We start from the raw sequence: 22,638 nt of genomic DNA, 5'->3' as shown, positions 1-22,638 counted from the left end.
GTTTTGGCATTAAACACATTAAATAGAAACCGGTTTATTCCACGATCTTGACACCTCAGTGTGGAGATAGGGAAAAAATGGCAGTCCCCGACGAGTAGGCTGAGATACAGAGTTTTCCTGTTTTTTCAGATATATTTCATCTAATAAACTCTTTATTTTCACTCCCATAATGTTCAGCTGTGCAGTAAATATTTAACTAGCAAACAGCACTAGATAAAACCTCCTTTTAAAAGCTCCTCTTTATTCAACAGAGTTATGAGCTGACTTTATTTATCTATTTATTTATTGAAAACTCAAAATCTGCCTCTTTCTTAATATACTTATTTGTTTTGTTTTGTTCTCTTTTTCTTAACAAAACACTAGTAACGATACCAATTCCTTGGAACTGGAAATCGCCACACTGGATCTGGCAGGTGAAAGCTGAGATGGGGCAGAGCCCGTCCCAACCCCCGCTGTCAGATCCGTTTGCGAACCCCAAAATGCGAGTCGCCGCCGTGCCTCGGCAACAGTGGGACCCACACGGGGAGTGTGAACTGAACCGTCCTCCTCGAAGAACGCCCGGCGGGAGCGGAGCGCCCTCACGGACAGCTTCTCGCAATGCCCACAGTCAGCCGCCTCAAGAACTGACTGTTGGCATGCTCCACTCCCAGCAACACAAAGCTGATGTGTGTGTCCCCACCTGTGATATAATGTGGGCAGGGAACAACACAAAGCTGCTTGCTCTCTTTTGCCATAAAAAATATATATATATATATATATATATATATATATATATATACAGGTCCTTCTCAAAATTAGCATATTTCATCCGACCAATAAAAGAAGTGTTTTTAATAAAAAAAAAAGTCAACCTTTAAATAATTATGTTCAGTTATGCACTCAATACTTGGTCGGTAATCCTTTTGCAGAAATGACTGCTTCAATGTGGCGTGGCATGGAGGGAATCAGCCTGTGGCACTGCTGAGGTGTTATGGAGGCCCAGGATTCTTCGATAGCGGCCTTAAGCTCATCCAGAGTGTTGGGTCTTGCGTCTCTCAACTTTCTCTTCACAATATCCCACAGATTCTCTATGGGGTTCAGGTCAGGAGAGTTGGCAGGCCATTTGAACACAGTAATACCATGGTCAGTAAACCATTTACCACTGGTTTTGGGGCTGTGAGCAGGTGCCAGGTCGTGCTGAATAATGAAATCTCCATCTCCACAAAGCTTTTCTGCAGATGGAAGCATGAAGTGCTCCAAAATCTCCTGATAGCTAGCTGCATTGACCCTGCCCTTGATAAAACACAGTGGACCAACAACAGCAGCTGACATGGCACCCCAGACCATCACTGACTGTGGGTACTTGACACTGGACTTCAGGCATTTTGGCATTTCCTTCTCCCCAGTCTTCCTCCAGACTCTGGCACCTTGATTTCCGAATGACATGCAACATTTGCTTTCATCCGAAAAAAGTACTTTGGACCACTGAGCAACAGTCCATTGCTGCTTCTCTGTAGCCCAGGTCAGGCGCTTCTGCTGCTGTTTCTGGTTCAAAAGTGTCTTGACCTGGGGAATGCGGCACCTGTAGCCCATTTCCTGCACACGCCTGTGGACGGTGGCTCTGGATGTTTCTACTCCAGACTCAGTCCACTGCTTCCGCAGGTCCCCCAAGGTCTGGAATCGGTCCTACTCTACAATCTTCCTCCGGGTCCGGTCACCTCTTCTCGTTGTGCAGCATTTTTTGCCACTCTTTTTCCTTCCCACAGACTTCCCAATGAGGTGCCTTGATACAGCACTCTGAGAACAGCCTATTTGTTCAGAAATTTCTTTCTGTGTCTTACCCTCTTGCTTGAGGGTTTCAATGATGGCCTTCTGGACATCAGTCAGGTCGGCAGTCTTACCCATGATTGCGGTTTTGAGTAATGAAACAGGGCCTCAGGAATCTTTTGCAGGTGTTTAGAGTTAATTAGTTGATTCAGATGATTAGGTTAATAGCTCGTTTAGAGACCCTTTTCATGATATGCTAATTTTTTGAGATAGGAATTTTGGGTTTTCATGAGCTGTATGCCAAAATCATCAGTATTAAAACAATAAAAGACCTGAAATATTTCAGTTGGTGTGCAATGCATCTAAAATAAATGAAAGTTTAATTTTTATCATTACATTATGGAAAATAATGAACTTTATCACAATATGCAAATTTTTTGAGAAGGACATATGTATGTATATTGCAACTTGACAGACAACAATAAATATGATAATTAGCGAATACACATATCGCTTGCTGAAGGCGCAGAAGCTGTCGCGGTCTGTTTTCAGGTGTGCTTTATAGTTTCCTGGTCGATGACGTCATCACGTCTCGTCTCTCCATTGGACTGATTATACACTTGCTTCACGACGCAACCACGCAGGGCATTCCCACCGCGTCTCGACGCAGCTCGAGTTCCCTTGAAAGGGAACTGCATGTCATTGAACAAGCCTTGAGTTCAGTTACTAAAACTGACTATATTAATTTGTTTCCACCCGTGAAACTTTACTTAACAGGTGCCTCATGTGAGAGTAAGTAAAATCCTTGACATTTATGGTGCCCAGTGTGAGGCTAAGTTAAACTGTTACACATGGCTGGCTCTGATTTGGAGGTGCTTTGAATTCAGTTTCCTGTCTTCCTTTCTGCTAAGTGGTTTGCGATTGTAGCTCTGTGTAGCGTTGATTTGAATCTCTATCTTATTATTATTCTTTCTGGTAACACTTTAGAATACTGTTCAAACAAATGAGTAACGCATTATTAACACTCAAGTAACTACTATTAACTAACTGTCATAACGAGTCCTGTAGAGATCAAGGAGAGGTGGTAGATAGGCTCAGGACTGAGATATCATCCAAAGAGGATTTTTATTAAATGCCAGTTGAGAAGTAGGGGTGTACATAGTCACAACGATGTGTAAAAAAAAAAATCGAAATTAAACCAAAATTTAAATATATTTACAAAAATAAATAAACACTGGACTCAGTGCTAACTCTGAGTTATCAACAACCCAAAGGAAAACAAATTTCTAACAGGGAGCAAAATCTACATAAATACTTTCAGCAATATAACCCCATCTTTACCTCCCAAGGTCCAGTTTAGTCTTAAGCCCCTTTCACACAGAGATCCCGGAAAATACACGGATAAAGCGACCCGGGTTTTGACCTGGGTTCGTTTTATTTATGTTCATTCACACTGCCAGTGATTTTCTGGAATTAGTGCGTTCACACACAACCCGTAAAGACACGTGACATCGATGTGACATGTAATGTCTCAGCAGCGTCTATAGTTTGTCTATAGTCTATAGAATTACTAATTATTTGGAACAGTATTATAAAGTGAAAATAATAAATAATAATAATATTATATAATAAAATAATAATAATAATAAAAACAAAAACCTCAAACGTGTACATAGTGATGACTCAAGTGTTACTACATCCTTCTAAAGAAAACTACTATTAATTTGGATTAGTATTCTAAAGTGAAAAGCATGATAGCTGCCTAGTTATTTCTGAAGTCATTGTTAGCTTTTTATTTGAGGTTTTTGTAAGTTTTTTTTTTTTTTTAAGGTTTTGGATAGTAATTCCTTCCGATGGATTTGGTAACATTTGAGTCATTACTAGTGGGTTACCATGGTCTTCACTTTAGAATACTGATCCAAATAATTAGCAATTCCTTTAAAAGGATGGTAGTAACACTTGAGTCATTACCATCCAAAATCTAACAAAAACCTTACAATGACTTCCATCAATATTAGGGAGTAATCATGCTTTTCGCTTTAGAATATCCAAATAATTAGTAAATCCTTCTGAAGAATTTGGTAATACTTGAGTCATTACTAGTTGGTTTTCTTTATCTTCACTTTAGAATTAATTATGCATTATTTACATGAATTATTAGTTAATAGGACTTAATAGTCCTCTGGGAGATATGCAAAAAAAGTAGTTACTGATTAGCTGATAGTGAACTACCACATTTAACTGAGAGATATTACTTAGTTTGTTAATAGTAGTTACTAGATAGTGCATTCCTGTGTAGTTATTCATTAATGATGTATCAGTATTCTAAAGTGTTACATTCTTTCTCATTTAAACTGTTAATATAACAATATAACTTAATCATCATCATCATATATCTGATATTATATTTCACCTTAATCTGAAACTGCTAGCTCTTAATGTAAATCACTATCGCTAGGACCAATCATTTGGAAACACTGCTATTCTGTTCCTATAAAAAGAATAAAAAGGTTCGTGCCACTCAATGAAAGGTCCCTGGTTATTAGCAATTCTTTTGTAAGGAACGTGAAAATAGAGACTTTAGCCACAACAGTAAAATGTTTACTGAGAGCCAGAGCACCTGACATCAAAGCAAATTTAAAAGTTCTGGCTAATGCTAAACATAAATACTCTCAGATTGTTATTCACATTGCCGCTAATGATGTCTGACTTTGTCTGTCAAAGATCACTAAAAATTACATTAACCCTCTGGGGCCTGATGGGGTTCCCTTTCAAGGGAACTCGAGCTGAGTCGAGATGCTGTGGGAACGCCCCTGCGTGATTGCGTCATGAAGCAACTATGAAATTAGTCCAATGGCGTGACGGAACGTCATGTGACGTCATAGAGCTTCTGAGCCTCCAGCAAGCGCTCTGTGTGAATCTGTCTCTGTCTATTTATTGTTGTTTGTCCATATATATATATATATATATATAATCTAGACAGGAGTATAATGGCGAGCAAACAGCTTTGGATCGTGTATTCGTCCCTGCCCCCGCTTCATTACGAGTGGGGACACACGCGATTCATGTGTTTGGGAGTGGAGCATGAATGGTCAGCTCTAGTAAAAGGGGGCTGACGGTGTTCATTCATAAATTCCCGACGAATGAACTGTGCAGGACAGTCGATCGGCAGGAGCAGGATTGGGCACCTCTGATCTAGTGGCTCATCTCGTGTTTGTCGAGGCAACGTGTAGATAATAGGTCCGCAATGTATAATATTACGTTATGTATGTATGTATGTGTAAAATAATGTATAATTGAGCAGACGGAAATTTCCCTTTCTCTCTTTCTCTTATGATTGTGTTCAAACTAATTACGGGATATGGACAGTCTCTGACTGGGCAGACGGGACATGGACAGATTTGGCCTTGATTGATGGAATGGGTTCTCGATTATTTCTCTGAGTTTTTAACTTCTATCATAAAACTAGATCGCGTTTTAGTCCTTGGGGACTTTAATCTGCATATTGATGATCCCACTTGTTTGATTGCAGCTGAATTGTTGACTACCATAAACTCGTTTAATTTTGTACAGCACATTCTGGCCCCACACATAAAAATGTTCTTTCAATGATACTGAGGTCCATCGATTGTCAGTGTTCTTAGAGTGTGTGTCCTCAATCAAAGACTGGCTGGCCACTAATTGTTTGCAGATAAATGCAAGTTAGACTGAAACATTGATCTTTGCTCCAGACCACAAGAGCCCGGTGATCAAACAGCACCTTGGCTCTCTTGGCTCCTCTGTCAAATCCAGCCTCAGAAACCTGGGGGTTGTTTGACCAGACCATGTCATTGGAGATACACTCAAAACAGCTTGTCCGAAACTGCTTCTATCACCTCAGGAATATCTCTAAAATATGCAAAATGTTGTCAAAGAAGGACCTGGAAATTATTATTCATGCTTGCATATCAACTAGACTCGATTATTGTAAATAACCCTCAGTTATTTGAATATATGCAGTAATTAATATATTATTCTGATATCGTTATTCTATGCTTCTTAATATTAGTTTAATATTCTTAATATTGTTTATTATATTTTTGAAAATTTTCTTTGCACTCTTAGTTATTTAACCTATAGAGACCTTTATTTTGAAAGGCGGCTTGCCGGAAATGCAAACAGATCGCTCGCGCACAGGAAGCGCTCATATCCACAAGTGTCCTACGTCCCATGAGGCATTGCGTCAAAAGTGGGCGCGACTTCCGGTTCGAAGTAAACAAGCAGGAGTTGACACTCATTCATTCATTAGTTGACCGTCATTCAAGATTTAGCCATCCAAACTTAATGATGTGGGAACACAACCTCAACGAAATTAAAAGGGGTGATTATAACAGTACCTTTACCATCCGCGGTAGATGGTTGGGAGGATGATGTGAAGAAGTGGCCTCGTATCACGTATGGTAACATTTTTTGCTATTTTGTAGATTCAGTAGCCTGTGATGGTAAGGCGATGAGCAACCTGAAAGGTCAGAGGCATATCAATATCTACACAGTGATAAAGTTGGTCGAGTGTTGTTTAAGGACGTCGGAAACGACCTTGCGTATCTAAAAGCTGACATTGAGCCGAGCCAGAGTTTGCACTTAACACATCATAAGGCTTGGGTGCTAGTTTCAGTGGCAGGTGAAGTACAGACAGCGGGTTGTTCATGTATTGCAGGGCCAGGACACTCTTGTAGTCATGCAGCAGCACTTTTGTGGAAGGTCAGTAAAGTTAGGACAATTAAGGGCACAAAATGTATTATTGTATTGCCTACAAAGTTGCTAGCTAGTCATCTGGACACCAAGTGAGGACATCGAATTGGAGATTCCATTTGATAAGCACTACACAGATGCACAAGTGCAACAGCTGCAGAACTTCTTCTTTGTTCACATGCTACCTAGATTGGCTGATGATTTTGCTGACAAGAAAATCCATCTCTGTCCAACATACCTGCAGATGTTTAATGCGTAGTTGGGGGAATGTTTACACTGTTCTCAATATTATAATATATAGGAATAAAGACATGGCTTATAAAGGCATGGTTACAGTTGTGGGGGAAACAAACCACAATTAAAATAAAATAAAAATACACACTGAATAAAAACATATTAGAGACTTAGTCACTGGCTTTTGAATTTATTTATAAGAATAAATTAATGTGTCATTTGCACATTTGGTTAACAGTTGTATTCAGAACATTTCCTTAAATAAAAATAGCAATACTATACTGTGAAAGTACACACACTTCTCTCTTTTGCAGAATATTACGAGATTGAAAAATATTAAGAATTTAAATTTACACAGCAAAAAGAAAATAGCTGTCTATGAAACAACAACTAAAAAAAAAGGTGTTGGTATATCAAGGCAAGGCAAGTTTATTTATATAGCACATTTCATACACAATGGTAATTCAAAGTGCTTTACATAGAAGAAATTAAAATAATCAAAACAAATAAGAATAATTACAACAGTTTAGAAAAAAAATCAGTGCAAGTAAAAGTTGTGTATTGGTTTATACAGTTGATAAAGTTATAGAGAGAATTGAACATTTAAGCTCAAGCTGATTGTGTAAGATATGGTGTCTATGTTCTAGAAATAAGCTCTCCTCGCAGATTTACGAGGCCTGCACAGATTTTTAGTATTCTGTCGATTTTAGGGACAAAATGAATAGGCACAGTTTGAGAGAGGATCTTGTACACCTTAAGACGTCTGATTGCTCGCTCAATGTGTATGCGGACATTAGCAATGCGTCTTGTGCAAGTGACCTGCTCATTTGTCAGCTGCCATTTCTTGCGCGTAAAAGCTGGCATGATCAAACGAACATTCCGTTCCTCTAGCAGATCTCTGATGGTGAAGCCACGGTCCCCCATCACCTCATCTCCAGCACGCAAATGGTCGAGAAACCTAGAGTTCTGTGTGATGAATCTATCGCTACATTTGCCACCGTAAGCCTCTGAAATGTACATAACCATACCAGAGGGAGCAATTGCTACTAGATACTTGACAGTATTGTTTGCATAGTAGTGACAATAAGATTCAGTTCTTGAGTCCAGATTTTTAGGCTTCTGCAAGACACTTTCTGTGCAGTCAATGACACAAGTTGTGTTGGGGAAATTGTCCTTAAAAATTTGCGGCAAAGTGGCTTTTGTTTCGCGCGGCAGCCATGGAATGAGATCCTGGGTGTGCTCAGCAATCACATCTATCCAGAATGTCAGTGTTTTACTGACCTGACCAGGTGACATTTTGAAGCGTCTAGCTAAATCGGCAATATCAAAGTTCTGTCTAAGCTTCATTAATGTCAAGAGGATTTGTTCCTCTGCTAAAAATGCTGACGATGTGGGGGCAAAGCGTTGCAAGCAAGACACAAGGGTTTTGAATTCGAGAAGTGGAATCCCTGTGTACAGCAGACAGTCTGTATCGTCTTTCAAAACAACATCTGCAACAGGCAGTGTCCTCTCAGTGGATGGGGCAGTTGTCATACCACATGTGATGGTAGGTGCTTTGGAGTAGGTGTGGTCATCCATTGTTGGGTCTGACCACTGTGTCTGGGCATCATGAAAGGTCTGTGAGGTAGGATCTGGGTCCCCAGAAACCTGCATCACAATAGGCTCATCTGCAGGGAATACATTAAGTACATATTTAGCTGTGGCGGTCTTATAATTAGCTGGTTAGTCCTTCAATGACGATTTGTTTAATGGCAGAAAAAAAAAACAATTAGGGGGCAACAGAGTCTTGAAAAACATCTAGACTGCGTTTAATATCATCAATATAGATATTCTGTAACCTCAAATATTAACTAATAGAGGAAATTAAATTATCATCTGTCACTGTGTACCATTGTGCCCTCCAAGCTCGTCACAATAAAAGTTTATGCGAGGTAAAAACTAACAGTCTACCTGTCTACCATCATGTTTTTCATATATTTTTCATATATTAATAATAAGTAATTCAAGAAAAACTAAGGAAAAAACAAGCTAGTTGACATTAGATTAAATGTTAAGTTACCTGTTGTTGTTGTTGTGACATGTCGAATCCTAGGTCGGCGTCTCTTCTCCGGTGGCTTCTCGTAACCCATAAAGAGCGTTGGGTACGGGTTATCCAGTGTTGGCTGCTTGTCCACGAAGTGAAACGAGCACACAAACAGGTGTTTTGGAGGTGTTTTTAAGTTTAAGTTCTTCCTCCATATTCTATTTGATTCGTCGTCTTTTGGGAGGTGATGGAAACTGTGTAATCGTTCACAGGAACAATCAGATTTAGTTTTAGGCTTTTGTTCAAAACACTCACGTTTAAGCCACTGAATTAGTTTAGTGCGGTTATATGGACAACCACGAACAGCACATGTTGTCCCTGAGCTCCGTAACGACATCTCTCATTAATGTTTGCAACTTTAAATAGTAGAAAAATGTACTCGAAAAATACCTAACCTCTTCGCTATGTAACACAAAATACCGTTGATTTACTACTTCCGCCACCTAACCGGAAGTTTCAACCACGTTCTATTTTACAGTATCGCCCCCCGGAAACAGGTTGATAGAGAGATTGCTGACAGACGGAGACACGGAACCATGCGGTCACGGATTCATGGATGTGTATTATATTATTAAGACAACTTTAAAGTTAATTTAGGCATCTAGTCGCTGTTTGTTTTTATTTTAGTGGTATTTGTTTTGCATCTGTTGTTTTAGCACCTGGTTGGGAAGGAGTACAAGGTATACTTCATGTATATTATGCATTTGTATAATGCTACATAGCATATCTTGTCTTTATGATTGTTTTATATATGTTTGTTTAATTTTTGAGCAATTTAAGGTGTTTATGATAAATGTTAGTATTAATTTCGTAATTTGTTGCTATATTGACTACTGGTTTTTGTTTCATTTATATGAACGTGAATTATTTACATATTCCAATAATGTTAATTCATCTGTTCTAGCTCTTACGGTGTTGTGAAGGTGTTGTGAAGGTGTTACGGACAATAAACAGACAACATCAGTGAGAGAGCGACTTTTCATTATTCAACCGGGCTGCTACAATTATTGCAACTCTGTCTTTACCTTTTTGAATAAGTCTGCTCTGAACAAATTGCAAATGGTCAAAAATTCTGCTGCTAGACTTCTAACTGGTGCCTCCCGAAGGTCTCATATCACTCCCGTTTTGTTGACTCTACCCTGGCTCCCTGTAAAATATAGGATTGATTTTAGTGCTGACTTAACCCTCTGGGGTCGAGAAACGCGTGTCGGCGCGTTTTGCCAGATTTTTTTCACATATCAGGAAAATAGACTTAAAATACTGTCATTTTTGGTCATTCAGACTTAAGAAATATAAAAAAAATAAACTGTTGAATGTCTATTTTTTTTTATGTGTCCACTTACAATCGAAATAAAACATTGTGCTTTTGTAAAATAAAGAAAATAAACAGGGTGTGCTTTCTGTCTCTCCATCTCCGTTAACCTTTTTTCTGGAGCACGTCTCTAAACTTAAACAAAACTCAGCGAATACTATTCACCCAAGCATGAGCAATATATCGTTATAATCATTTAAGGTTGTACTTTTAAAATATCTAATTCAAAACTAAAATAAATATTCTCTATTTATGTAATCTATAAAAAAAGAGAGAGGTGTCAGCCGATCTCATTATCGTTCTCTCAGCGCATTATTCTGCTAATGTGACACGCCCACAGAGAGCGCGCAGTATTCAAACGCAAATGATCTAAGGCAAGCCATTCAAACATGCCAACGCCCACCAGCTGGTTTATAAAACACATGTTTAATAAAAACTTGTACTTTACCTCGTCTTGCTACCTGTGAGGAACAATACTATCTAATAACCCTGGAAAATATACCAGAAGTGCTGGTAGTTTCATTTCGAGGAGCAACGGATCCAGCTGATGTAGTAAGTAATTTATTCTTAAGTAGGGCTGGGTATCGTAACAAAATTTTCGATACCGATACCGATACCTTGACTTCGATACCGGTTCCTGAACGATACTTTTTTCTATACCAATTTAATCCATATAACATTACCTAAAAAAAAAACTTTTATTTTTTACACTCATATTTTGAGTCTGTAAAAAAGCACCAGTGCTAAAGTTTTCTATGTTTCCTAATCATTTAACAACATGTATTCTTTACTTCAATGAGCTCATTGTTTCTGCCTTAACTTAATGCATTGTTTAACAATGAAATTGAATGAAAATGAATTGAAATGCATTACACACAGTCACCCCTGATAACAGATCACTCTAAATTGTAATTTAGACACATGCATTTTCTGTAAAGCTCCTTTGAAACGATATGTATTGTGAAAAATGCTATACAAATAAATGTGAATTGAATTAAATATAGGCTACTGGGGTGGGGGATATATGCCTCGCGCTCAGCACACATGAAGCTTGCGCAAAGCACTGGCAAAAGTAGCCTAATGATTATGGATGTGTCGGGAAACGATAGCAAGGAGATATTTTAATTGTTTATTAATGAACAAGTGTTTACAAAACATGTGTTGGCTGCAAAGATGATTATTGCGATTTATTTGCGATGCTGACTCTTCATCCCTGCAGTAGTGAACGCGCGCGCGCCTATATGGATTAGGTAATCAAACTATTTATTTCTAATTGTTTTGTTTAAAAGTAGACATTGACATTTCTCATGTCTGTGAGGCAAGTATCCTATACGCTGAGTTTTGGTTTATATGTGACGCGCTCCAGTTCTTGTAGTCGAAGGCGGATAAACTTTCTACTCTCGAGTGTAGGCTATTCTGAGCGCTTTTAAGTGCCTTATCAGATTTACCGTGTTGCCGGTCTTGCCAGCAAATATCTTGTCGAAAATACTGCATTGTGTGCTTATGGCATCGAGTCGGGTACATAGGTACACTTTTGATCATTTCTACATATTTTCTATCTATCTGGGTTGGACGCTTACCAGTAGCGGTTTTTGGCACGGGCGAACCGGGCAATTGCCCGGGGCGGCATTTTTTGGGGGGCGGCGCCGCCGGCACGAGAAAAAAAAAAAAAAAAAAATCTGCGCCGCGAAGCGGTTTTCTATTATTGTCTATCTATCATTTCACTGTGTGGGGAATTGGCAAATTTGCGCCCCCTGCTTGCTGAGAAGATGCCATGCAAAGAAGCTGTTTGTTTGAGGGGAAAGGGGAGGGGGCGCGGGGGCGCGGAAGCGTATGACGGTCTCTCTCAAATGGAACGGACAGGGGGGGGTGGACGGGGGATCCACACTAGAGCAATATACTCTAATAGAATTAATGGGCAGGGCTGGGGCTAAACTTAGTCACACACTTCGACTTTCTTCCAAATAACGCACATTTCATTCATAATATTATATAAATACAGGCCTATAGTTCCTGCAAATAAAAAAAGGTAATAAAAAACGATTATGCGGTCATCAAGGTGAATTGGTTTAGTCTTGACTTCTGGTCGTGAGTGACAGTTGGGGGGGATGGGAAATCTGTTGATTGTCGAGTGCGAAACAGGGATGGAGAAGAAAAGGTCAAAGCCATCAGGTGCCCAATTTCCAAAAAAAAGAAAAGAAGAAGAGGAGAAACGAGCAAAAGAAAAAGGTATGCAACTATGTTCTCTCTCTCTGTATGATTACTGTCGGTATCCATCATGACATGAATGAAGGGCTAATGTTAATTGGGAATTACTCTTTGTTAGCCTTTTTGCTATGATGCTTGCTATGCTTATACAACAATAATTTGGTTTCAACTCAATCACGAGATCTAATTTCTAATATTGTGCTTTGCAATAAAACTGTTACAAGTTCAGTTATCATTTCCATCAGTTGGGTTAACGTTAGGCCCTGTAAATAACCATCGGAATTTTCAAATCTGTAGGTAGTGTTAAGGACGAACATTTGCTATTTATTTGCTACAGTATGCCAAGTATAGTTCCCCTTCAGGGACTACCGCTGCGTGAAATCGCAGTGGGAACGCCCTCAGCGTGACGCGTCTGAAGCATGAATGAAATCAGTCAATGGAGAGAATGAGCGTACGGCGAGTGACGTCATCGACCAGGAAGCTATAAATATCCCCTGAGTACACAACACGCCAGCTTTTAGTTACTTCAGCAGCTCTGTGTGTGTCTGAATCTGTCGATTGTGTTTGTCTGTTTTGTCAGGAGTTTTCACTATATATATTTTATATAAAAAAACCAATATGAGCGAGCAGTATAATAAGTGTGTTCCCCCCTGTACTCGGCACATCACGGGTGGGGATTCACACGAGCTAAGTGTGGCTTGTTTGGGAGTGCAGCAATGCCCAGTCGGCTCTCGAGGGAGTCGATTGTCAGCATTGCGAGCGTTTTCCCTTGAGAACTCTGCGCTCGCGGCGATCGCTCTTCGAGGAGAGTGATTTGCTGCGAGCTCCCCGAGGCTCGGGTCCCGCTTCTGTTGAGGCAGAGCGGCGGCGCTTGTCTTGGGGCTCGCAGATGGATCTCGCTGGCGACGTTGAGACGGGCTCCGCCCTATCTCAGCTATCTCCGACGAGATCTAGTGCCTCTCACCCGGCTCTGGAAGCACGCGCTGCGGCGGTTACTTCTGCCCGGGTGGAGGCACATGATGATGTTGAATTGAGATTTTCCAGTTCTGAGGAGCTGGATGTCGAAAGTTTATTATCAGAGAAAACTAGTTTATCACATTATACTGCAAATGAAGAAGGTTTGATGGATGTATTATCTCGGGCTGTTGAAAAGCTAAAAAAAAAAAAAAAAAAAAAATAACAGTATCGAGTGGCCAGCTGATAGACAGGTTTCTAGAATTAAAAGCAATCTAGATGATAGATTTCTGTCTGCACGACCTCAACCTTCTAGCCGGTGCTTACCGTTCTTCCCAGATCTTCATGCTGAGGTTTCAAAGACCTGGGTTAGACCGGTTTCAAGCAGAATTTACACAAATCAGTCCAATGCTTATGGTAACATTGTTGGTGCTAAATCTGCTGGTTATGTGACGATACTGTAGGCGGAGGAGACGCTTGCGAGCTATCTCTCTCCTGCTTCATCGTCTTCACTTAAAGCACCGGCTCTTCCACCAAAAAATAAATAAATAAATAAATATATATACCTCTGTGCTGGTGGGGAAGGCTTACTCGGTGGCTCGGCAGGCGGCTGCATGTTTGCATACGATGACTTTTATGCAGGCTTTTCAGGCCGACCTGCTCAAAGGAAATCTGAGGGGGGTCCCCGCCGAGAGAGACTTGCGTTCACCTCCCTTAAGGGTGCCCCGTCTCTCCCGGCGCCCTCAGGGGCCCGTCCTACTAACCCTGCCGAAACAGGGCGTAGAAGGGTCTGGCGAGTGCTTTCCCGAGGGACGCTCGCCGCCTCTAAGGAGGGTTCTAGTGTGTTCAGACCAGTCGTTCCCTGCCGGTGCGCCGTTACAGGGCACTGTGTCTGTCACGCAGAATGTTCAACCAGAGCAAAGTCTTTCGTCGAGTTCGTCTTCAAAAAGAGCACAGCAGAAGCGGAGTGTCACGTCTCGTGCCCCCCTGCAGAGAAACTGGAGGGACGAGGCGGGGTGCTCTCCGGCGCGGCCTTCTCGGGGCAGGACTGATCTGAGGACAGTCATTGTCGCCAGAAAGGCCGCGTCGAAAAAGTCCTGACGGGCTGAACGTCAGGACTCTGAGGGTGGTCCCCATCGGGAAAAACCTGAGTTCACCGCACAAAAACACGGTGCCCTGTCTTTCTCGATGCCCTCAGGGGTCTGTTCTACTAACCCTGCCTATACAGGGTGTAGAGAGACTCGGCGAGCGATTTCCCGAGGGACGCTCGCCCCCTCCAAGGAGGGTTGTGGAGTGCTCAGACCAGCTGTTTCCTGCCAGTATGTTACAGGGCGCTGTGTCTGTCACTCGGGATGTTCATCCGGAGGCCAGCCTCGAGAGGCTGGTTCCCTTAGTAGAGTTCCTGGCGGAATGGGTCCCCCACCCAGCAGGGAGTTAGGATACTACTTCATCGAAAAAAAAAAAAAAATCCTGACGTGCTGAACGTCAGGGTTCTGAGGGTGGTCCCTATCGTGAAAGACCTGAGTTCACTGCACAAGAACACGGTGCCCTGTCTTTTCCGATGCCCTCAGTGGTCTGCTCTACTAACCCTGCCTTCACAGGGCGTAGAGAGACTCGGCGAGCGATTTCCTGAGGGACGCTCGCGCCCTCCGAGGAGGGTTGTGGAGTGCCCAGACCAGCTGTTCCCTGCCAGTACGTTACAGGGCGCTGTGTCTGTCACTGGGGATGTTCAAATCAGATCCGAGGACTGGTTTGTCATGATAGATCTAAAGGACGTTTACTTCCATGTATCTATCCTCCCTCAACACAGGAAGTTCCTGAGGTTCGCTTTCGGGGGCGAAGCGTACCAATATCGGGTTCTTCCGTTCGGCCTAGCACTGTCACCCCGAACATTCACGAAGTGTACGGATGCTGCTATAGCCCCGCTGAGGTTACAGGGCATCCGCTTTCTGTACTATATAGACGATTGCTTGATTCTAGCTCAATCGGAACAACAGGCGGTTCGGCACCGAGATGTCGTTCTTGCTCATATCAAGTGACTGGGGCTGAGGCTCAACGCCAAAAAGAGTGTTCTTTCTCCATTACAGAGAACCACTTTTCTAGGTGTAGTGTGGGATTCAACGACGATGCAGGCACGATTGTCACCTGCTCGTATTGCTTTGATTCTCGCTGCAGTAGATCAGGTCAAGCTAGGCCAGTCATCCACTGTAAAACAGTTCCAGAGACTGCTAGGTCTCATGGCAGCTGCGTCCAACGTGATACCTCTTGGCCTCTTGCACATGAGACTGTTACAGTGGTGGCTCAGGACCAAGGGATTCTCCCCGAGGGGAAATCCGCTTCGCATGATCGTGAGTTTGCGACGGTGTCATCACGCCCTGATCATGTGGAAAGATCCTTGGTTTCTGTCCCAAGGCCCTGTGTTAGGAGCTCCTTGTCGTCGCGTTATGCTAATGACAGATGCCTCTCTCACGGGTGGGCTCAGGGTCTGTGGGAGGACCATCATCGTCTGTGGCAGTTAAACTGCCTAGAGATGTTGGCGGTGTTTCAGGCTCTGCAACACTTCCTCCCAGACCTAAGGGGCCACCATGTTCTTGTCCAGACAGACAACACATCGGTGGTTTCTTATATCAACCATCAGGGGGGTTTGCGTTCTCGCCCGCTTTACAAACTGGCACGTCAGATCCTTCTATGGTCCCAGGGGAAAATTCTTTCTCTGAGAGCTTTTATCTCCCGGGGTATTTAAATCAGGGGGCAGACATCCTGTTAAGACAGGGGCCGAGGCCCGGGGAATGGAGTCTTCACCCCGAGGTGGTGGAACTCCTATGGAAACATTTCGGTCTTGCCGAGGTAGACCTATTTGCTTCTCGAGAAACATCACACTGCCCGCTGTGGTTCTCTCTCAGCCATCCAGCCCCGCTGGGGTTGGATGCGATGGTACATCCGTGGCCGAGGTCACGCTTGTACGCTTTTCCCCCGATCGCTCTGCTCCCAGGAGTTCTGGAGAGGGTTCGCCGGGACGGGCTCAGTCTCCTGCTAATAGCCCCGTTCTGGTCGGCCCGGGTATGGTTTGCGGACCTAGTGTCTCTCCTCAACGGCTCTCCCCTAGAGATACCGATCAGGAGAGATCTGCTCTCTCAGGCGAGTGGGTCGATCCTTCACCCCCGTCTAGAGCTATGGAGGCTGTGGGCTTGGCCTCTGAGGGGGCCCAGCTCATAGATTCTGGTCTCTCGGCTGAGGTCGTTGAGACCATCCTCCGATCCAGAGCTCCCTCCACGAGGAAGTTATATGCCGCGAGGTGGAAACTTTTCACCTCTTGGTGTGGAGAGCGCCAGCAGGACCCAGTTAACTGCCCGGTTGGTACAGTCCTGGATTTCCTGCAGGACCGTCTCTCCACAGGGTTATCCCACTCCACACTGAAGGTGTATGTGGCGGCCTTAGCTGCTTACCACACCCCTTCAAGTGGAGGTTCCCTCGGGAAACACCCGCTTATGTCTCGCTTCCTTCGTGTCACCTTGAGGCTGAGGCCTGCAGTTCGCACAAGGGTACCAGCTTGGGATCTGGCCGTCATCTTAGAAGGTCTCTCCCTTGCTCCTTTCGAGCCCATCGAGGAAGTTTCGGAAAAGTTTCTTACTCTAAAGACTATCCTTCTTCTCGCTATCTCATCTCTAAAAAGAATTGGAGATATTCAAGCACTTTCGGTGGCTCCCTCGTGCCTGGAATTTGCTCCTGGTTGGTTAAGGCCTTTCTCTTTCCGAGACCAGGTTATGTTCCTAAGGTTCCAACTGTTTCAGTTAGACCTATAGTTCTGCAGGTTTTCTGTCCTCCGCCTTTTCTGACGTCAGACCAGGAGAAAATTAATTTGCTGTGCCCAGTTTGGGTTTTGATGCTTACGTCCACAGAGCTGCCCTGTGGAGGAGATCGGAACAAATGTTCGTCTGTTTGGGTCACCTAAGAAAGGGTGTCCTGCATCTAGAAAAAGGATGAGCAAGTGGGTGGTCGAGGCCATCCCACTTGCTTATGGTTCGGCCCATCAGCCTTCACTTTGGCTGTAAGGGCTCATTCCACCCGGAGTATGGCTGCTTCTACAGCTCTTCTTTCAGGAGCTTCTCTTCAGGACGTTTGTGATGCGGCAGGCTGGTCCTCACCGCACACTTTCGTTAGATTTTATTCCCTCGATCTTAGCTCCACTCCCGGGGCTCAGGTTCTCTCGTCGGTTTGTGTCTCCTAATGACACACGACGGGGATTTGGTCGTATGGGGATGTGGGTATTGCGTTCCCACTGCGATTTCACGCAGCGGTAGTCCCTGAAGGGGAACGTCCCGGGTTACGTATGTAACCCTAGTTCCCCGAAGGGACGGACGCTGCGTGTCCTGCCATACTCTCGGCATCCCCTTGGGTCGCTGCTTCAGTAACTTTTAAGCTGGCGTGTTGTGTACTCAGGGGATATTTATAGCTTCCTGGTCGATGACGTCACTCGCCGTACGCTCATTCTCTCCATTGACTGATTTCATTCATGCTTCAGACGCGTCACGCTGAGGGCGTTCCCACTGCGATTTCACGCAGCGTCCGTCCCTTCGGGGAACTAGGGTTACATACGTAACCCGGGACGTTTTTTAAGTATAGTTTTACAAGTCATAACTAAAAGTGCACTTGCATAAAAGTGCACTTGCAGTAACCAAAGAGCTAATGGTTCCTCCATGAAAGTTAGATTAATATACAAATTTTGGTTGAAAAATATCCTGAAACCCAAAAAGTTATTGGTGATTAAAAAATAAAATCCCATTGCTTTTGCCTATACATATAATTTAATGTCATTTTATTTTTTAAACAACTGAGTCCCAGTGACTACTACATAGCATAACATAAATAAAATTTATTTTTTCAATAACATTTTTTTAAAGTATTTTTTTTACCATTTGTTTCTTCTGCTCTAAATAATGTGATGACATGAAAGAAAAAAATCGTAAAAAATGTTTTGTTTTACGGGTTTAGGAGGATATAGCGTGTAATGACAGACATTTAGCGTGTAAGAGCATGTTTATGTAACCCTGCTATTATGTTTTGGGTCAATTTGACCCCAGGCTGTTTTAGCTGTATAAAACATTATCCTATGGTCTTTTGATTTCAATTGCAATTTCAGGGGCACTTCTAAAATATTTTGGAGCAACCTCTGCCACTGGTCAGGATGAGCCAACCACCTCCTCCGCTACACAGGCCTCTTCTGGAATGGTCTCAACCCTTCAGGATGAGCTACAATCCATGTCCTCAGCTACACATATGTCTCCACAAATATCACCACAAATATCTGATATTGAGGATGAAGACCTCTTTGCCTCTACTTCTCCCCAGCATGAGCCTTCAGGTGTGCATATCGTGTGTGTGTGTGTGTGTGTGTGTGTGTGTGTGTGTAGTCTACAAGACAACTGGACAACTGCAATTTAATGTAATTTTAATATTTCTGATAATTTATGAGTAGGACTATGTGTTGTTTCACTGCTATGTGTTTTGAGTAATGTGCCAATATGCTGTCTGATAGAAATGCCTGGAGCTGAACCCCCACTGAGCCCCACTGGTGAGGATGAGCCTCTGTCAACCGACCCTGCTAACTGGCCCTTACATCTGACTGACAGGATTCGGACTGAGCTGGTTCGCAGAGGACCAAGTAAGGTGCCACCTGGCTTTGTTCTCCGTAGGAATGAGAGTGATGGGAGTAGTTGCCACCACCAATATTTTAAGAAGACATTAGTAAGTGGTGAAAAGATGGCAAGAAGTTGGCTGATTTATTCAATTAAGAACAACAGCCTCTTTTGCTTCTGCTGCAAATTGTTTTCCAAGAAGAACATTAATTTAACAAGTGCAGGAATGGCAAATTGGAAACATGCAAGCAATTATCTCACATCACATGAAAACAGTCCAGAACACATCAATTGCATGAAACCATGGAAGGAACTGTCAGTGAGGTTAAAAAGTGGGACAACTATTGATAAGCTGGAGATGGCACTTCTGGAGGCTGAAAGGGTGAGATGGAGAGCAGTGCTGACACGTCTCACTGCTATCGTGCAGTCACTGGCCATTCGAAATTTGGCTTTAAGGGGACACACAGAAACACTGTTCACACCATCAAATGGGAATTTTCTCAAAGAGGTTGAACTTATGGCCAGGTTTGATCCCATCATGAAAGATCACCTTAACCGTGTCGAAAGAGGAACAGCAAGTCATAACAGCTACCTAGGCCATCATGTGCAGAATGAGCTGATTGATTTGTTGAGCAGCAAAATCATATCTGCTATAGTGGATGACATCAAGCAGGCAAAGTTTTTTTCAATAATTCTGGACTGCACCCCAGATATAAGCCACACAGAACAGTTGTCAGTGGTCATTAGAGTGGTGTCACTGATGGAGAAGCCCCATATCAGGGAACATTTTATGGGATTTTTGGAGGCAGAGGAGTCCACAGGCCAGCACTTGGAATCCATGATCCTGACGAGACTTGAGGAGTTGGGAATTCCTTTTGAAGACTGCCGAGGACAGTCATATGACAACGGGGCAAACATGAAAGGCAAAAATAAGGGAGTTCAAGCCAGACTCTTAGAAAAGAATCCCCGAGCTCTGTTTGTGCCATGTGGGGCACATACATTGAATTTAGTTGTGTGTGATGCTGCTAAGGGATCTGTTGATGCTTTAAGTTACTTTGGTGTCCTGCAAAAGCTGTACACAATATTTTCAGCCTCCACCCAAAGATGGGCCATACTGAAGAACCATGTGAGCATCACCTTAAAGATGTGGGCAGAAACAAGGTGGGAGAGCAAGGTCAAGAGTGTCGAGCCCATGAGGTACCAGGGAGCTGCCGTGAGAGAGGCTTTAATTGAGGTGAGAGACCACACCAAAGACCCTGCTATAAAGGCTGAGGCCCAATCTTTATCTGAGGAGGTGGGGTCGTACCGCTTCAGCATCTGCACGGTTGTTTGGTATGACATGCTATCTGCAATACAGCATGCCAGCAAACTCATGCAGTCTCCTAACATGCATGTGGACCTAGCCATGAGTCTTTTGAAGAAGACTGAGCGAGATCTCCAGAACTACAGGCCAACTGGCTTTGTGACTGCACAGATGGTGGCCAAAGAGATTTGTGGAGATATGAATGTGGAGGCTGTATTAAAACAAAAAAGGCTGAGGTCCACAAAGCGCCATTTCTCATATGAATCACATGATGAGCCTTTCAGTGATGCACTTAGGAAGTTGGAGGTTGAATTCTTCAATGTTGTCGTTGATGCAGCCACGTCAGCCATCAAAGAGAGATTTTCCACATTGGAAAATGTTGGAAAGAAATTTGGAGTTTTGACCAATTTCCCAAGTCTTGCAGATGTGGAGCTGACAGATCAATGCAAGGCACTTGGCACCACACTGCACTTTAAGGGGCACTCTGATTTGGAGAGTAGAGAGCTTGTGCAGGAAATTAAGAACTTCCCTGACCTGCCATCAAAGACCATGAGCCTCCTTGAGCTTATCACTTTTATGGACGATAAGGATCTATCGGAGATCTACCCCAACTTTTGGACTGCTCTCAGGATTGCACTTACTCTGCCAGTCACTGTGGCTCAAGCAGAGAGGAGCTTTTCAAAACTGAAGTTGATCAAGTCATACCTGAGGTCCACCATGTCCCAGGAACGGCTCACTGGACTTGCCGTCATCAGTATCAATCACTTAATAGGGGAGCAGATTGCATACGATGACATCATTGATGATTTTGCATCAAGGAAGGCCAGAAAGGTCAGGTTTTAGTTTGTTTTCTGTTCTGGGCCTATGCCCTCTTTGGTGTTTTTTTCACATTTGTGTGATGAAGAATTTGTGCTATTTAGAATATTTATTCTATATTTTATTTGTATAATATTCCTAATATTTTTTGTTGATAATAATATTGTTGCTCTCTGCTTTTGTTACTTTTTTATATATCTGATTGTATATATTTTTGGCATATTAATATAGTGTATATTTATTTAAGTTCTGATAACTTATACTCATATCATATTTTGTGCAGAATTGTGTTCATTGTCCTTTCGTCCCCTTGGAATTATAAGGTTCTATCTGCGTTCTGAGCAGTTTTGAGATATTGAGCTTCAAAGTTTTTGCATTACATATAGGAAAATTTATATGGGGAACAAGTTTCTTTCAAACATGAAAATAACAGGGACCCTAAATGTATTCTAAATGTACAATATCAAAATCCTCTCAAATTTGTAAATGGGTTTTTTTGGAATGGGTCAAACGCAGATAGAACCTTCTAATTCTAAAAAAACACTTTTCGCTTAGAATTATAAGGTTCTATCTGCCAAAACATTATTTGAACATTAAATATAAAATTAATGTTGTAACAATGTCTCAACATGTGTTAGAAAGTAAAATTGTATCCTTTCTATGACATTTATTTCATATTTTTTAGCACTTCCATGTATTTAGGACATTTCAAATTAAGCAAGGTAGGTCTAAATATTTTGTCCAGTGCAGAATCTTAATTTTCGTTACCAATTTGGTGGGTAATTAAACACATTATTGCAGAAATTGTTCCTTTAATCTTTCTTTTGTTTAGACAGAAAGCAGCTACTGTAATACATCTGAGCAGGACTTTATTCCAGCAAAAGTGGGCCAGGTGAAATGGCTTTCTCTCTAGACATCAGTATGGCTGAAATAACATGCTAACATGTAATTAAGACCCCATCAATGAAATTGTTAACTATTTGACCTTTAAGGCTTAAAATTGTAAAAATTAAGACATTTTAAGACTTTAAAAACTACAATAAAATCGACATGCTTCAGCAAATTAATTCATAAAGTTAAATAATCATTGAAAAATGATTCACTGACTATATGATCACAAAAAATGTCAGACTATTTTTTTAATCACACACACACACACACACACACACACACACACACACACACACACACACACACACACACACACACACACACACACACACACACACACACACACACACACACACAGTAACACACACACACACACACACACACACACACACACACACACACACTTTCACACACACACACACACACACACACACACACACACACACACACACACACACACACACACACACACACACACACACACACACACACTTTCACACACACACACCAACACACTTTCACACACACACCAACACACTTTCACACACACACACACACACACACACACACACACACACACACACACACACACACACACACACACACACACACACACACACACACACACTCGCACACACACACACACACACACACACACACACACACACACACACACACTCGCACACACACTCACACACACACACACACACACACACTCACACAC

At 42.5% G+C, this 22,638-nt stretch overlaps 2 protein-coding genes across 2 annotated transcripts; one reads left to right on the top strand and one right to left on the bottom strand.

Moving 5' to 3' along the window:
- Positions 1-7,290: 7,290 nt before the first annotated feature.
- On the bottom strand, positions 7,291-8,403 carry LOC143723951 (uncharacterized). The gene has a single exon (XM_077216892.1). It carries the CDS (start codon positions 8,362-8,364, stop codon positions 7,348-7,350), a length of 1,017 nt encoding a protein of 338 aa, XP_077073007.1. The 5' UTR covers positions 8,365-8,403; the 3' UTR covers positions 7,291-7,347.
- Positions 8,404-19,262: 10,859 nt separating this feature from the next.
- On the top strand, positions 19,263-21,050 carry LOC143723738 (zinc finger MYM-type protein 1-like). Its single transcript, XM_077216487.1, has one exon. The coding sequence runs from the start codon at positions 19,263-19,265 to the stop codon at positions 21,048-21,050; it is 1,788 nt and encodes a 595-aa protein (XP_077072602.1).
- The last annotated feature ends 1,588 nt before the right edge of the window (positions 21,051-22,638 follow it).

Source organism: Siphateles boraxobius, unplaced genomic scaffold, assembly GCF_051911475.1.
Source record: "Siphateles boraxobius isolate OS27281-9 unplaced genomic scaffold, OSU_SipBor_1 7, whole genome shotgun sequence".
NCBI classification, from domain to species: domain Eukaryota; kingdom Metazoa; phylum Chordata; class Actinopteri; order Cypriniformes; family Leuciscidae; genus Siphateles; species Siphateles boraxobius.
Note: the sequence above shows the minus strand (reverse complement) of the source record. Positions and strands in the feature narration are given on the sequence as shown.